The sequence below is a fragment of the Centruroides vittatus genome, unplaced genomic scaffold, assembly GCF_030686945.1.
Source record: "Centruroides vittatus isolate TY-2023 unplaced genomic scaffold, ASM3068694v2 contig_391, whole genome shotgun sequence".
Lineage (NCBI taxonomy): Eukaryota > Metazoa > Arthropoda > Arachnida > Scorpiones > Buthidae > Centruroides > Centruroides vittatus.
Genome location: NW_027122207.1, coordinates 1,347,126 through 1,365,948, shown reverse-complemented (window position 1 = coordinate 1,365,948; position 18,823 = coordinate 1,347,126). Strand labels below are relative to the sequence as shown.

At 25.2% G+C, this 18,823-nt stretch overlaps 1 protein-coding gene across 1 annotated transcript in view; it reads right to left on the bottom strand.

The window, feature by feature from the left end:
* Positions 1-18,823, bottom strand: part of LOC136975939 (uncharacterized) — a 63,161-nt gene that overhangs the window by 29,831 nt on the left and 14,507 nt on the right. Inside the window, exon 3 of the mRNA XM_067271110.1 lies at positions 4,603-4,659. Within this exon, the coding sequence (XP_067127211.1) occupies positions 4,603-4,659 (57 nt within the window). The remainder of the gene's footprint in view (positions 1-4,602; positions 4,660-18,823) is intronic.

Below are 18,823 nucleotides of genomic sequence, written 5' to 3'. Positions count from 1 at the left end.
TCAAAAAAGGCAGGTTTCTGTATTATGGATGTGTGTGGTAGGGGCACGATTTTGTTCATCCTCTTTGAAGCTTAATAATTCCTTTGTCTTTTATCGATAATTTTTGAAATTCTGCAGGAAAGTTTGTATATTAGGGGGGTTGATACTATTAAATTTTGGCGGTTAAAGGTCGAACGGGTGGAGAGATAAAAGGATCATGTGTAGTATCTCGAGCAGGGTCGGACTTAATGACGACTTTACTTGTTATTAGCATTTACATTTTTTTAAAATAAAAACCCATACCTATCCTCGAATTAAACTTTTTGCCATTTTATAATAATTAAAAGATATAAAATGTTTTTAAAATAAAATATCGTAACAGATGGTGGCACACACGCAGTTTTAAATGTTGCAGGGAAAATTATGTAGGATTTTGATTTTGATTTTTTTAACAGTAGTTAAATTTAATTAAGTACTTTACACCCATATAATGATATACGCTTCATGCATTTGGAATATCTGAAACCCGTAAGAATACTGCATAACATCTATGTATTTAGAGAATAATAAGAAGTGCACGTCAGACCACTGATAAACAAATTTTGGGTTGTTTATATTTGGCCACCTTATTCCTATTATATAGTATGTATCCTGTAAAAACATCAGAACATAAAATTCATGTTAAATCTACTATTTTAACAACAATTGCATTTTAATACTTGTTAAATTTGTTTTAGCAATAATTACGTCGTTATTATAGCCAACTGAAGAGGACCATACAGTCGAAATGCATTTTGGCTTACTAGTAGTAGTATAAGTTAGTAACCAATGTGTGATTAGTCTATTTTTATGGGTCTCGTAACATGAGTATTATACTATAATCAGAATACGAACAAAAAAGCTAAATATTAATATTATTAATATTAGTAGTTGTTTCCATAACTATTTGTTATTAATTAATGCACAAAACGAGTTAGTGAATGACTTTCAATACACAAAAGCAGGTAAGCACATACACACAATATGAAACTGGAAGGTATATCCCATCAGAACTGGTACGGCCAATCAGAAACGATCTGTCACGGCCCTACTGTATATATCTAGCCACTGTAGACTTTCTCAGCTTCTAGCGACATCTAGCGAAGATTTTTAATATTTATCATTCGTTTTGTATGATACAGTATAAAATAGTAAAAAAATACTAGAAAAAATATGCTGCATGAATAACACTAGAAACGAAAACTGCGATGGAAGTCTCATATAATTACAGAGGAACTGAAAAGGAATAATAATTTTTTAATTATTAGGCAAATAATTAACTAAACAATATTTTATAGTTTATTTGTTTTAACCATTAGTTGATAACATCTTTGAATGTTTAAACAAATATAAAAATCATATGTGTATTTAAAGAAATGAAAATACGAGTTTTATTATCTTTAAGCAAAACATTTTTTTCTTAACTTTACCAAATTCAAAACCACTGATTTAACAGGATATTTTTTGCATTGAATTTGCAGAAATATTGTGAATATCTCATAACTTAATACGTTAACGTTGTCATTGATGTTATTAACCTTTCTTTGAATGTATTCAATTGTATAGCATGTCGACGAATCATACATTAAGGATTTAAGATGAAATTTCCAAGATCTAACTTGAAATTCTTGATTTCTTTTTGTGGAGATTATTTAAAGACAGAGCGTATAGAAATTATCCATATTTCCTGGACAGTGTTTTCAACCTTTTTCTCATAGAGGATCGGTAAAATTATGGATAATTTTACGCAGACCAAGTAATCATATGCGACTATAAATTATGCTTACTTATTGAGCTTATATATGCTAGTCTAAAGTCACTGTACGTAAAAAAGTACGTACAGTAACTCTAGATTACTATTTAAATGACACCCATAATAAACTGAGCCAGCGTAAAATATTTTTCTGCGGTCGATTTCGCCTAAAATGCTTCTATGCGTTTCACGAAACACGTGTAGGTCCATCAACTTGTGTTTTCAGAAAATAACTTGTTATTTTCAATACCTGTGATGAACGGTAAATTATTCATTATTACTTACACTACTTATGCAAACAATCCTACATTCACAATAAATTTTGAAAGTTTTGAGTTGGGGAACTTTACGGACAGCATGTATTATGAAGGCTGAGAACCCGTAATAAACTACATTAGGCCATACTATGTATTGTAAAGCTAATTTTGTAATGCTAAAAGATCCGCAAATATGATTTATATACGCAAAGATTAACATATCTTAATATGTTTTTTTTATTTTTTAGAAAGATGTAAATCACTTCTATTCGAAAATGTTTTATATGGCCACAATTAAGTACTCATATTTAGTCAGAAGAGAACTGATGTCATCAGCTCTTGTCTGATCTATACGCAAAGATATCATCGTAGATTCTAGAATGATAAATGACCATTGACTTCTACGTAAGTCAATTCGAAATATTTTCACGCATACATATATAAAAAATATTCTGTAACAGATTAGAAACCCTAGTCTGTAAGTATAATACAGTAATTTATGTACAATTTTTTCGACAAATTATGAAATATAACATTTAGTCAGTCATTGCTGACTTTCTATAGTTAAGAAATTATATAATTAACTCGAATGCATCTTGTAGTTTTTTTCTTTTTTTTTGTGTGTGTGTAGGTGTGTTTGTATACTGAATTTAATAAATCTTGGCGAAGCGATATCCGGGCTCGTCCCTCACCATCGGTTGCCTTGTCGTAAAGCCTGAACGAATTCGTAATGGGTTTGTAATTAAAATCCTCCAGATGGCCACAACGCAGGAAAATTATTTTAACAAAAACAAAAACAGAAGTGTTTTTAGTTTTGTAAATTTAAAATCATTAAGATTTTTATAACAATACTTTTTTAATTTTTACATTCGAGTTAATTAACGTAACAAATAATCTGTCGATGTTTTTTTTTTCTTTTGCTATAACTGAAACTGTCACATAATTCAATTAAATTATTTTAGTAAAACTATTTAGAAGGCCTATTACCGAATTTGTAAATGATTTCTCACTACAACAATTTTAAGAATCGTATGGAACTATGAAAATAGTGCATTACGATTCTTAAAGTATCTTTCGTAACTCAAAGACTTAAAGTAAAGATTCTTTGGTAAAATATCCTATCTATTTATAGCCTGCAGATGAATTAAATTATTATTTTCCAATTTGTATTTGTAGTTCACTATAAACTTAAACCAAAAATATTCATACAATTTGTAAACGTTTAAAAAATCTATAAATACATTAAAAATATAGTATTTTCGTTTGGCTTTATATTCTTCTTGTCCTTCATTTTACAAACAAACAATTTTTTATCTTTGTACTGTATATGATTTTATCAATTATCAATCAAAATAAGACTTACTTAATTTAAGGTTATGCCAATAATAATAAATTACATAATAATTTAACTTGAATAGTCGCTGAAGTTAAAACTGATAAAACTTCAAGGATTATTCCTGTAATATTCCTGTGTAGTTTCATAAAAAGCAGCAGTAACTGTGCTAACATTACAGTCATATTTAGTAATGAAATTTTACTGTTAACATTTAATAATTGTTTGTTTTCTATGTATATATGTATATATATATATACATATATACATACATATATACATATGTATGTATATATATATATATACATACATACATATATACATATATACACTATGTATATATGTATATAATATATATATATATATATATATATATATATATATATATACATATATACATAGTGTATATATATACACAAAAATATAAAACTGTTTTTGTTTCGATGTAATATCGTTTTCAGAAAAACAGCAGTAAGATTGGTTGCAACTTAAACTTCCAAACGACATATAAATGATAAATATTATTTTTTCATAAAATAGATTGCTAAAAACTAAATTATTCAACTGCACATCATTTTGAAGTGTTTTACTGTTGTTATAACGGCTGAGTTTATTAATTAATAGTAAATGTAAAAAATATTCTCTCATAATGTAAATAGCAATTAAAATAATACAGAATTTTATTATTAACATAATATAACTTTCAGAAAAATAACGAGTAACTATTTATATAGTCTAATATAAGAACAGACAATAAAGCAACACGGTGTTTTTAAATCAGCTCTGTAAATATTTATTTACGTAACTTAAATAAGTAGATTTAATGCAAATAGATTACTCGATTACGTTTCAAACAAATTAAATGTCTGAAAACATTTAAATATGTGATATATTTTCACTATTGATATAAATATAATAACATATTTTTCCATTTTATTCGACAACTTAATTGAATAAACAATTTGCATAAAATGAAAAGTGTAGGCTATATAGATCTATACGTACTCATTAAGGTTGGCAAATTAATTCAGAATTAATGTTTTATTCATTTTCTAATATCTTAATTGAAAAATGAAAATGAAAATAATAATAACTAACAAAATTTCAATGCATTTTTTAGAAAAAACTTCAGAATACATGTGAAATGTATCTAAATATATTGAAGTAAATACGAGCGATAAAATCTAAAAACTTATAAATCAATAATGAAAATATGAAAATAATTACTGAGAAGAACTTACTTTTCTTTGTTTATTAACAATCTTGAATTTGGAAGGATCAAATCCGTCGAGAGATTCCTAAAGAAAATAATAATTGTCACAATAAAGATTTCAAGACACATTCTGTAATTAAATGATTTTAAACTTCATTCATGTCTTGTATTAAATTTCTTGATTATTATAAAATTAAGAAAGAAATTTTATCATGAAGATCATTGTAACATCTAATATTAATCTAACAAATGCGGATCGTTTTCTGTAATTATTCAAAGGAATTTCCTATAACTAAAATTTACTAATCTAATGAATTTAGTGGAAAAAGTAAATTTATATAATTCCGAATGAAATGCTAACCGGTGGAAGTTCATTCATCAAGATGATCGTATTCGTAACGTATTTTTCCTCAAAATGTTCATATTAATTTTACAAAATATTTGAAAATTCATATTGAAACCTATCGAAAGTATGAATATAATATTTAGATTTAATTTATATATATATATATATATATATATCTAATTATTTAATAAACGTTATATCATAAGAAAGAATATCCATTTTATTATTAATTGTAGACGTAGAAGAATTAGTGTTTTTTTATAATACTTTAAAAGAGCTTCAAATGGCTAGAATGAAGCAGGTGTTTAATAGTCGTTACATTACTATCAATATATATTTTATTAAAAATGTATCAGAACATCAATTGGTTGGATATAAATAACAATAAAATCAAAGTATCGGTTGCTGTCCGAGAATGATAGATGACTAAATTTTGAAGTAAAGTTTTTTTTCAATCGATACTTTTTATTCAAATTTCTCAATCTTCTCTGAAGTAAAATTTCCCCCTTTCAATCCTCGCTTAAACTCGCGAGAAAAATCACCCAATGAACCATATAGAGACTTCAAAATTTCTATAAATACATTGTCAATTTTCTCTGTATTTCAAATAGTTAAATAGTTATAATTTTTCCATAAAAAATCACCTAATTATTATTAGAGATTTGTGGTACTAAACCTTTTACTATATAATTATTTATCTAATCGTCACGAATCACATATTTTATTATAGATAATTTCGATGTTAACATCATAACATTAATACAAGATTATAACATTCTAAAGAAATGAATTATTTTCCAAAGAATTATGAATAGTTTTGATGTTAAATAGGAATGTTTATGACTAACAAAAATAAAAATAGTTTAAATATTGCCGATCTATGCGTTAAGTGTGGGTTGTCTTCTTTATGTTAGTTGAATAATTATCATTTTAAAAATATTTTTAAAATAAGACTATACAATAATGAGTCTTCTTATGTCCTTATACCTCAGGAAATAACAGTCTTGTCGGAGTCGACCTTTATTTAGAGGCTACTCATCCACTTCAATATGCAAAGCGTAATACAAAAAATTCCCTCTGGTGACAAGGAACAAATAAAAAATATAATATACGCTGACTAATATAAAAATCGACTCTGCCATAAGACTGTTATTTCCTGAGGTGTGAGGACATAAAAAGACTCATTATTGTATAGTCTTTTATATATATTTGTGAATGTTTACAATTATCGTCCTGGCAATTTTTATTAAAATACAATATTTCGTTTTAATTAATTTGTCTCTAAATAATCTATTATGATTATAAGAAAGCCACCTTTATTATTATTATAATTAGAAGATGGCTTTCTTATAATAGATTATTTAGATAATCTATTATGATTATAATAGATAATCTTTATTCACAAAATGGGGATTATCCCTGTTGCAGGGGGTTGTACAAAATTGACTTATAAATTTTCATATTATTAAAACATTAACTAGGTTATTAATATTTAACCGTTTTTATACATTGGTTTTATATTGTTTCGTTATTAACATAAATAAAAACAGTTATTTTAACAAACACAGTAATATAATTATACAATAATGGTGAAGTTATACAATGTTGATATATTTAGACATACTGACATAGATTTAAAACATTTTTGTAATCTTAATGAAATAATTATACAGAGAATAGAGATCATTTTTATTTAGGTTATTTAGAGAATTTCTATAATCTTGGGATGAATCACTTTGGAGTATTCGAGGAATGTTAAAAGAGTCACGTACATTAGAGAGATTTTGACATTTTTGAAGTAAGTGTTCAATTGAGAAATTATCGAATTTGCACCATGGGCAATGATTGTTTGACAGGTCAATATAGATATTATTGATATAAAGGGAATATTTATTTAGACGTAATTGTGAAATTAGCCTTTTTACGTTGAAGTTAGTTGATTTTATCATATAAGGTTGTACAGAAGGTATTTGTAAAATTTTTAAGTACCAGTGATGATAGGTATTGTGATTTAGGCTATTTTGATCCATATTTATAGTGAGCGATAGCTGATTCCATTAACATAGTATATCCAAATTTCCAGTCCTGAATATTATCTTTGAATAAAAGGTCTGATACTCCAAAAGAATTTAGTATTTTATTTAGTTTAGTTTGCCAGAGTTGTATTGTAGTTGATTTTTTACTGCCTTTGATTATTTCGTGGTGCAGAAAGGTAATATTACTGTCAGATTTGAATGTTAAACGATAGTAGAATTTAATGATACCCATCTTCTAATTATAGTAAAAAGCAAGATTATTATGCAGACATAACGTCAACAATCATTTTATATATTAGGCTTTATAGTATTTATTTATGTCTAAAACATCGTAATGCCGATGTTTTACATAAACTTAATACGTATATACATTAATGATATATGCATGATGATAAAATTGATAAGATGTATACATAAATTAATTTTTAATTACTTTATTATTTCGAAAATTGATTCAAATTTTCCCGTTACGATCCCATTGGCAATAGCGTTAGCAAGCCTATGTTTAGATTTTACGGATATAATTTATCTTTCTAAATAATGATTAGAGTTGTTGCACATTTTACGGTATTTCCTGTGCATCTTATGATTGTTACACTCATAAACATTAACACGAATATTAAAACAAACATTTTTAACATATCAATAATTATTAGTTTATGGTGGCTTATTTCAAAATATAGATTTGGAACGACTGTTAACGTTTCATTAAGAACAATATCCACTCTCTCTAGCAACTTTTCATATCCTTGTTGCTATCAAAAGATGAATCAATAAATCATTTTTCTGAAAAAATCAATACTGTTAATTGCATAAATATCTTTCGACTAAATCGCTGGATTGACCTTTTTTTTATCGACTTTGATAAGAACACACCAAGGAAACAAAGCTTAATCTACATATTCATAAATTTAAGAAAAATAATCCGTTTAGACAGCGTAAGAAAATTATTGAAACACAACTGGAGAGATGCAGACTCATTTACTCGGGGACGTACTGTACTATACTGCATCTTCCGGAATGTACTGTACAGTACAGTTCGTCCCCGAACGCTAAAGAGAAAAGGTACTCATGGAAAATTTTTAAAAATATTAATGAAAATTTAAATACTATGTAAATATTAAAAATATTTTTAAAACGTCTGTTTTATTTACCACTGTGTGTTATTAAACTACATATAAATATATACATATATCGTACTTAGGAAGCCTACTAAATTTTGCCCTCTTCAGATCCTACAATTATTTCATAATATCAGATATTTTTAAAACAATTTGCATAATTCATAAAGTTTATATAAATTAATATTTTACCTTTTATAATTGAGTACATAAATGATATTTTATATTATGTACAGTACAGCCAAGAACTTAATCTTAACGTTATCTCTATTGAGAATTTTCTGCCTCTTCAGCTTTATAATTATTTTACAATTATAGAAGATGAAGAGGACAGAAATTTATGTCCTGCTTAATGGATTGTACAGTACTAAGACGTGAATAAAAAATGACAAGCGCATATACAGTGAGAAAATGAATTTTAAGTTTTAAAATGTAATCTAGTAATTTAGTAATTTTATTTATTTAATTGCGTATATCAACCGATCTTCTATTTACAGTCATTCAAAATTAATAGTGCCTTGTCAAGTTTCCAGTTTTTTAACCAAAAATAAAAGAATAATGAATTTTTCAACACAATTACGTTTAAAAAGTAAATTCTAATTATTAAAGAAATATAATACACTCCATATTCATTTTACAAACTTTACAACGCTCCAACACAGAACATATGGTCGGGATGAATATATCCATAGAACAAACAATAAAGTTTGTTTAATGTAGAATAAACTACATGAATAAATACTCTCTACTATATGAATTTCTAATAAACTAATAACTTTTAAATAAAAGTTAACTTCGATTTGACAATTGCTTAACTCAAAAATGATCGCTCTTTCATTATTTGATTTATAACATAAATATTTACACGTTATACGTAACATATATTTGTGTAGTAATGTATTGTTAAAAGATTTTCCAGTATCTGAATAAAGTATTTATTTATAAAATGTAAATAAGCAATGTATGGAGCTATCCATAAATGACGTCCATACTGGAAGGGATGGAAGGGTTATGACAAGTTGGACAAAGTCAGACAAGGAGAAAGTTGAACTTCAACGGACGTCCGTTTTATTTCATTAAATTTTATGCAGTTTAAACATTTTATTATTCATAAAGTGGTAAAAATTTTGGGGAGTTTAGTTTTGTTGGACGCCCGAAAAAGGGAGGGTTACGGAAACTCGGATATATGTATATATATACATACAGTAATTTTATAATTACTGTAAGAAAGAAAACTTGTATATCATATTTTTCATATTTTTAAAAACTGAGTATAACTAGTGCATTAGCTCGTCATATAATATATTACGTAATATACAGCATGAAACTACCAATTTGATATTGTAAGTAAATAAAAAATAAAAAATAGCCATTGCTTAACTAAGATATAAAATTTAGTTGTACCAATTACTTGCTTTGAAAAACTGTATTGGAGTTCTGTAATGATTATTCTATTCAGTAAATTTCATAGATATACAAGGAAAATGTAATATAACTCAGAATCATTCAATTGCTTGAACATTGATAGAGGAAGCAAAACAAAAGTAACACGAGAGATCGTCTTCTATGACATTTATAAAATATCAGCAGGAGACAATTTTTAACAATGAGTGATTAGAGATACCATTTGAAAAACAAAGATAAGTAGAAGTAATAGCAGCTTTCCATTTTCTATTTCTCTAATCAATCACTGTAAAGAAATCATGCAACTAATGTTAAAATATATTTATGCGGTATATAATGAACGGCGTAGAACTATGATTCTCAGAAGATTGTTTTTCATTTAAAACTTCTGCAGACAGAACTTAAGCACTGATACATTCGAAATTATTATTAGTTGAATCACTTTTCTATATAATTCATTTTTTCTTTCTTTTTATTTTTTTTGTTAAAGTTGATAGAGTTCTAGCATATTATCCCTTAAAATATTAAACCATTTATAAAAGAATTACATACATATTTAATTAACATATTTAAAAATTCAGTACGGGCAAAATTTGAAAAAAACAGTTTTCATTTTTATATTAATAATAAGAGACACAGTAGATGCGATTACACACAATTACAGTAAAAAGACATAATCCTCATTTAGAAAACTTAATATCAATTTCGTGTTCATGTTTCTACTTTGAAACGTATAATATTACAAACATATTAGATCTATATAATAGAACAATATATTTTATGTATATCAACATTCAAACGATTCCAAACTTTCTGTATTACTAATTATGTAACTAATTAAAGCTTTAATCCTGTAATTTAAAAATCTTTATATATTTTTTCTAAATTAATGATTGCGTGTTTCACTCAAGAAAAAGAACTGTTCATTTTATTGTAAAAAAACAAAAGAAAAGAATTCGGTCAGATCTAATTCGATATGTTGTGCTGTTGGACAAAATTTCAGTTTATTATAAATGTTTAAAATATTCAAACCAGAAACAGTTAGTTATCTCAAACAGTAAAATTATGTTAAATATTATCTCATTTTATATTTACGTCTGAACGTTTCAACATAGCACAAATATTAATATTACAATCTCAATAATAAGTTATATACAAAAATAACTTTTAAGACATATATTTAATGAAATATTATTTAAAATTCCAAAATAATAATAATAACAAAAGCAATAGTAGTAGTAAATAAAATATTTTTGAATGCTAGTATTAAATTTAATTCATTTTTAAAACTAAAATTACAGTTTTTCTCGGAATTAATTAAATAATTTTAATTAAAGTTTTAGGGAACAAAGGGAATAATAGCCGTTTAAAAATAATTTTGAAAAATGATGGAAAAGTACAAAATAAGACAAAAATAACACAAATAGCAATTCTCTGTGACATAAGTAAAATATTAGCTAAGATGGTTTTTATCAATGAATGATTGATGATATTGATTAAAAAACAAAAATAAGCATAAGTAAGAACATAATCTACTTCTCTTATCAATCATTGTAAAGAAACTATGTAACTATCGCTAAAATATATTTCTATTAATATCTTACAAATGTCTGGATTATGTTTGAAGCAAGGTTTTTTATCCTCGTATAATTTTCTTTCGTGTCACTCTCGAAGTTTGTTCAAGAATCCAATTATGAGATTAAATTTATATAATATTTAATTGCATTTATCATTTCACTTAAAATATTTTATTTTATTTATAAAAAATAAAATAAAATGGAGGTTTTTTAATGTTTATATCGGAATTATTTCAGTTTAAAATATTGAATTCGAGAACTTTGTCACTGCAATAATTTTGGGCTAGGACGGACTGGCCACGTGGAGTTTTCCGGGTTTTCTCCACGTCTGTAACGCCTAAATAGGAGCCAGTTTCCCTTAAAAAGACTTTCCGGAAGGCACCCTCCCAGGCATATACTGTAAGTGTTGTGTTGTCATAACTATACAAACAAACAATAATTTTGAACAAGTTATTGTTATAAAAACAATATTACTTGCTTTTATTCTTAATAGTAGTTAACTATTACCTATTAACTATTGGTAACAATATTTACTGTAGCTCTTTAAATTATGTATATGTATTTACTTTTTAAAAGAAAAAAATTAAATTAGCCTGTAAATTTCAAAACTTAAATATATTTCTAATACGTATAACTTCCTATTAACGCATCTTAACTAATAGAATAATAATATTTTCAATTAAGAAAAGTTGATTTGTTTTTAAATAAAATGTTTCATATTACACCTAAAAATAAATACAGGTTATAATCTCTTTCTGTTTTTTGAATTATTAAGTCAGTCAGCTTTTACTTTATTTTCCTGTCAACGCATTATAATGTATCAACTTATAGAAGAGACTATAAAGGTTTACTTTGTTATATATAACAAAGCCGGAAAAGTAAAAATTCACGTATCAAAGATTTAACAAATATACGAAATACAGCCTTGATATGTCTATATGACCTATATAAAATGTTTTCACGCAAAATTCTCGATAGAGTGTAGTTTTAAAATGACTATATCAAGTAAATATCAGCTTCATTCTATATTTAAAAAGCTTATATTATCAGAATACACGCATTAAATTATGGTTTATATGTAAACTATATTTATAATTACTCTTATTTGGATGGAAAACAATTGTACACATTATAAAACACTACATTTGCAATTTGCAAGTTTTGGTAAATATTACACAAAATTTAAAAAATAAAATATTGTTGATTAACACTGTATAAATAAATGTCTATTTCTAGTTAGTTCGTTGATCTCGGATCAATAAAACAAAACAAACTTTTCGAGTATGTTAATATTTTACAGTATACTATAAATATCTGATTTTACTTGCATTCGAAAACTATTATTAAATTTGCCCACTTAAATATTCTGAAGTAAAATATTCCTAGCAATAAAACGACTTAAAAATAATTTATAAATTTAAAAATCTTTTGAAAAAAGATGTTTTAAAATAAAATTAAATTCAAAATTTAGAATTTTGGATTCATAAAACACTATTTGTGGTAAATTTAAATTTAATTAAGAGCACATTTGCTATGAACTCGTAACCTATTTACGTGACATACACTTAACTTTTAATGTTAGTGGCTAATTCACAATGATATGTAATATCAAAATTGCAATTTGATTGCATTATGATTACCGGTAGTATCAAGACAATGACAAAATCATCCACTTTGCAAGAGAAGTTTGAAGTCACTTTATTATATCAAAATAATTTTGTATTTGCATTAATTGCTTTAAAAATGATTATATTCTATATATAAATAAACATATAATCTTTTATTATTATTTATTTTTGAATAAAGTCGAAAATAACTTAAGAAATTAACATAAATTTCTTTGATAGAAAATCAACGGAACTAAATATCAAATTGATTGAATGTAAGCTATGCGTGACCAAGTTGAAATATTAATTTGCGTGATGTAATCATAATTTTAAAAAATTGACTGAGTTACTTCATATTTTTTCCTTACTAAAATATACCCACCAGTCAAGAATATTTTTGAATATTCCATCAATGCGTGAACGATTTAATTTTTAATAGAGTAAATTCGGAGTTTCAACGTGATCGGATAATATATTGATTCCAAACACTCAGAAATAACAAATATAATAAATAAAAGTTATAATACGTGCATATTATTGTGAGAAAGATATGTAAACTAAAAACTGATCTGACAATTTAACTTATATATTTGTATTTAAGACTCGGAACTATAAAATTAAAATCCTGCATGAGTCTATAAATTACTAAATTATTTCATTAAGCTGTAAAAATGAATTACCTTTATACGTATTTTAGTTTTAATAATCATAAAATTATACGTAGCTCGACAATTATAAAATTTACAAGCAAATATTTCAGAATCGGGTTTAAAATATATTAATATATTCTTACATTTATTTCGTTGTTCACGTAAATAATAGTTTAATTTATAAAATTTAATTTAAACGTAAAAAAAAATATAATTATTGAAATTTTTAAAATGTAATTATCTCAGTCGATTATATATAAATTTGATATAAGTGTAAATTTGAAGAGTTTTCAGTAATAAAACTCTGTCCATTTTTTTCTGTTCAGTATTTTATAATTATTTTTAAACTTTTAATATAATCGATTCTTTATACATTCCAAACTCAAATGATAACGGTTACAATTTGTAAAATTTTTGTCTGTCAAAAAATTTTTAATGGCATTTTTCCCCTTTAACACGCAATAGTACCGAATAAGTTAGATATTTGATGAAAAATTTTTGTTTTTATTCCATAGAATTTGACATATATATTATTTTCATGCACTACATATAGCAAGAGAATATAATAATATTTGTTATTTTCCGAAAACTTTTCATTTTCTTCTATTTTATATTATGTTTAGTTTCTAAAATAGTTCAATAACATAAGCATTTTATACGAAGTCAAACAATATAGCAGATGAGAATACAATGCAAAAAAGAAAATCTGAAAAAATCAACATAATTTGTTATTTACATTACATTACGTTATTATTACGTCAGTAAAAATTTAATTCTTGAATGAAAAAGCTTACTGGTTTTCACAAAAAGTTCATGTATGAAAAGTTTATGAATTATTATTATAAAAATGCATCAATTTAAAAATTTAATCTTATAAAGAAATATTTTTACATTTTACATATTAAAACTATTGGTTAATTCATAATCTTAAATACTCGACGAACTGCTGTTAAATATTACATAATAATAGCTGTTAATCAATGGTACGAAGAGAATTTCGTGAATTAAAGTAAATTGACAATGACTGTAAATGATGAAAACTAATAAAAATAATTAAAAAAATTTGCAATTTGGATATTATGAATAAGATCAATGAATGAACTGCTTAATAATGGAATAAATAATGAATGATGAAAAAATTAATCATCACCAGATGAATGTAAGCCTGTATGAAAGACAATATTGCTTGTATAGTTGCATGACGCTTAGATATGTTCCGAACGTTTCAGGGCCGTTTAAATGTCTCCAAGAATGATTTTATACTTTTAAAAACTCAGCCATAATCAATAATTTTTCTCGATTGTTCTTGATGATCGTTTGTTATAAATATCTTTGCGTGAATGGTAATTGACGATCAGTCTTGAAACATTTTATGGATCGAGGAATTCATTTCACTCATAATGGTGAAGTCAATATTCACAATTGTAAGAATGGGTAACTGAACTTTAGATGTTCTTTTATATTCATTGAAAATCATATCGTTAGTTCCTTTTATGAAGAGTTCTTGCTCATGTTCAACATTTTTATATAACGATGTTATATATTAAGCATAAATTTCGAATTATTTTGTCATCTCAGTTCTACAACAATATCATCAATAAGCACTATCTCATTCAAGCTTTTGCTAACATATAGTTGGTCATAAATATCAACCAACACACTGCTTGTGATTCATGAACGAGATTACAATAATTTAAAAAATTCGTACAATGTAGCTACTATTGTTCGTTTGATTTCAATTTTTATGAAATTTATACTTTGAAACTGTCTTGTTATTTACAAATACTTAATTAATAGTGACGTTGCTATTTAAATATATTTATTGAGAATGCAAAACGATATAGTCTAAGAGCAGTATAAAATAGAATATACTATTTTAAGATGCAATAAGTTGCAGCTAACATGAAAAGCCTCTTTCAATAACTCTTTTAAAACAATTACAGTATATTGTACATTACAAAAAACTCTAAAGTATTGAGATGTTAATGTTAATGTCTCGATCCTGGATAAAAGTAAAAAAATAATCATTTTTACGTTGTCATCGATTTTGGAATGGATGCTTAGAATCAAACGGAGCAGCTTTCGAATCTAGGTTTTAGGATAGATTCGAAAACATGGTTTGAACGGAGACACATTCGACTGGTATAATTATTTTTTTTATTTATTTTATTCTGAAGAAAAGTTTTAGAAGTAGAAGAGGGATATAGAATGGTTTTCTCTGGGTTGAATTCCAACATTAGACAAAGTTGCATGAGAAGAGATGTAGTGTCTTCGTACTAGTAGAAATTACCCTGGCACTTCTTCTCCATCAGAGCGTATGAGAGTATTCTTTAACGAACCGAAGTGCATGTATATCATGTAAATTGTGCCGACATGTATTTGTATACCTCGTTTTCAGTACGCTGAGTGTTCAGTGAGATTTTAAAATAAATTTGAGCATTCGGTATAGTAATAACAATTTTAGTATCTATTTCTATTATTAAACAAAAACATAGTATGATATGTCTGCGTGATAAATTATGCAAAATTCGGCAGATCGTATGTGAAATAAAATTGATAATTTCCTTTTGATGAATTGTCTCAACTAATATCCTTAGTAATATTTAAGAGTTCATTAACATTGTCTAATCGATAGTAAGATATATAACTTCCTTATTCTTAAATATTTATTCTTGACAAATAATTATTCTAAATTTTTAATGCAAATGATTAATATTTTACTTATGAAAATCTTAATGTGAACTTTCGGTGAAAAAAATCATAGAATTTTAGTTAAATAATTGATTTAATTACAATATTAATTTAAGAAATTTATTCTCAGAACTTTTAATAATTAGGAAGAGTTTATTTTTCCATACTTTAAAATTTTGGAAATTAAATTAAGAAAACCCAAGGAAAGAAATGAAACTGGAATTGAATTAATACTGTTCTTCAATGTTCTTCAAACCTTTTAGAAAAGTTACCTTGGTTTTTTTAAGTCACAATTTTTAAATAATATAAAATTACTCGATTAATATACAATTACTTATTATATTTATTAATTGTATAGTCTTTTAATAAAATGCAGGTCCTCTATAATTAATCAGTACTATGAAATACTGATTAATTATAGTGGACCTTGAAAATCGTCAGTCATATAAATTCCATTTAAAATTAAACACAAAATTTAAATTATAGAGAAAAAGTATGCTTAAATTATTCACGCCGGTTTAATTGTAACTAATGTTTAAAATATAATTTTAATTATTTATTCATAAAATCCTCTTTGAGAACATTATTAACATAAATAATAATGAGAATATGTTAATAAATACTTATTAACATATTCACATTACTTTTACAATAAAGATTAAAACCATCATTACAAATTTATAATACTTTTTATTATAATATTATTTTTATCCACATCAAGCCCGAGTAATTTCGAGAAACATTATTAAATTAGAAAATATAAAATAAAACGAAATTATTTTTCGAATTAAAAATTACTGAATGTATTTCTCATAAATATTCTAATCTTAAAAAATAAATTGTTTAATTTAAATCAAATCATTCCTTTGCATTTTTACAAAATGATGCAATTTTAAAAATCATGTTTTGTTAATAAGTCAATTATAAAAAAAATATTTTAAATATTAATATCAGCAGATTTCAAATTGTTAGACATTTCATGTTAAAGTCTTTTGTTATTCAGTAAGCAAAAACTGACTTGATATGAATTATTTTTGTCATTTATTATATCAGATAAAGTATCGAATATACTCTCTTGAGTTATTGCATTTCCCTTTAAAACCTGCAACCCACTTTCTTGAAGATGAATTAGTTATAATTCAGCAATAACCATTGAATAAGTCCAAAAATGTTTTTACATATAAATAATGCAAAATTTTCTATACCTAACAGCAACAAAACGATGAAATTTTTTGGTCTGCAATTTGAAAGAATTTGTAGGTCTACAATTTTTTTTTTCAAATTGCAGAAAAGTATAGGGACAAGACACTACAGTACTAACTTAAAGTGGAGACATATATTTTAAATTAAATAAATTAAAAATATAATTAAAAATTGCAGCTCGGCATTGTGACGATGTTACAATAAATAACTGCTAGTATTAGTTTAATTTTTTATTGTACCAATTCATTAAATTTCATCCAGAGAACTCTTTTAAAGATTTTTAATTTGCGTTTAACACAATAGAATATAATGAACATAATGACATTTTTTACCTTGAAAGGAGAAGTATAATTAACAGATATATCATTACATCAATACTAATGAAGATTGAATACCTAGATCTACTTCTATGATAATTGAATAATGTCATAACATTTACACTCAGATAGACATCTAAGAGAGGGGAAAAATTCGTTAATTTTATGTTTTATGAACTCTTTCTGGAAAATTTATCATTAAAACGAGAAAATATAGGTTAATAATTAAATATGTAGACCTATAATTTATCAAAACATAAAATATGGGTCAGTTAGAACAAAGGTTAAATGTCGTAAATGCCGATGTAATAAAAAAGTAGTAATTTTGATTTTTAAAAATAGTAATTAAAGGAATTGTTGCTTTTAAAGAGTGTACATGCTATATTTATATTATATAGAGTTCGGAAATGGTTATATCATGCAATAAATTAGTAGTTTAAGCAAAGAAGTCACACCCAGATCATATTCAATATCATCGATCAATACATAAGTTATTGTTCCTTATTTCGAAATTACTCTATTAATCAAACATCCTCATAATTAGAAAAAAATTTTAAATACAATTAAATTTACAGGAGCAATTTTACAAATTTTTATTTTTCTCATCAATTTAGAAAATGAACATTAAACTGATTTCTGACTGAGAAAAATATTTCAAGAGATCAAAAAAAAAAAAAAAAAAAAAAAAAATTATTCTTGCGCAAAACTGAAGTAAAACTGCCTACTTAGAAATTAAACTATTAAATTTTAAATGGTTCTCCACCCAAAATACCAAGTAAGTAGGCCTAAAAAATTTTCTAAAGCGCACGATCTCTTAATAGGTGGAGCATAACGCATTTTAACAAATGCCAAATATATATAATTTTAATATTCTGCCAAACTTTAAATTAATCGATAAATACAACACTGACTTGTGAAACAGAAAACGTATACAATTCAGCTTGAATTGAATTTATTATTTTATTTTATATGCTTTATGTTAAAATAATTTTTATTATAAAATTAATATATTTTTAAAATTGTATTTTAAAAATGAACTGCAAAATATTAATAAAATAGATAGAGTTTCCAACGTTATATGGATTTCACTATTATAATACTTTTATATATGTTAATTTGATCTATTTTATTGATATTTTGCATTTGATAATTTCCGTGCTTAAAGGAAATAATGCAACAAGTGAATAAACGGAATTAAAAAATTTAGTCCATTATTTTAATGATTTGAACAATGTTTCCCAACTTTTTACGTACACGTATCCCTTTAGAGACCTTGATCTCATTAACTTACCTATTT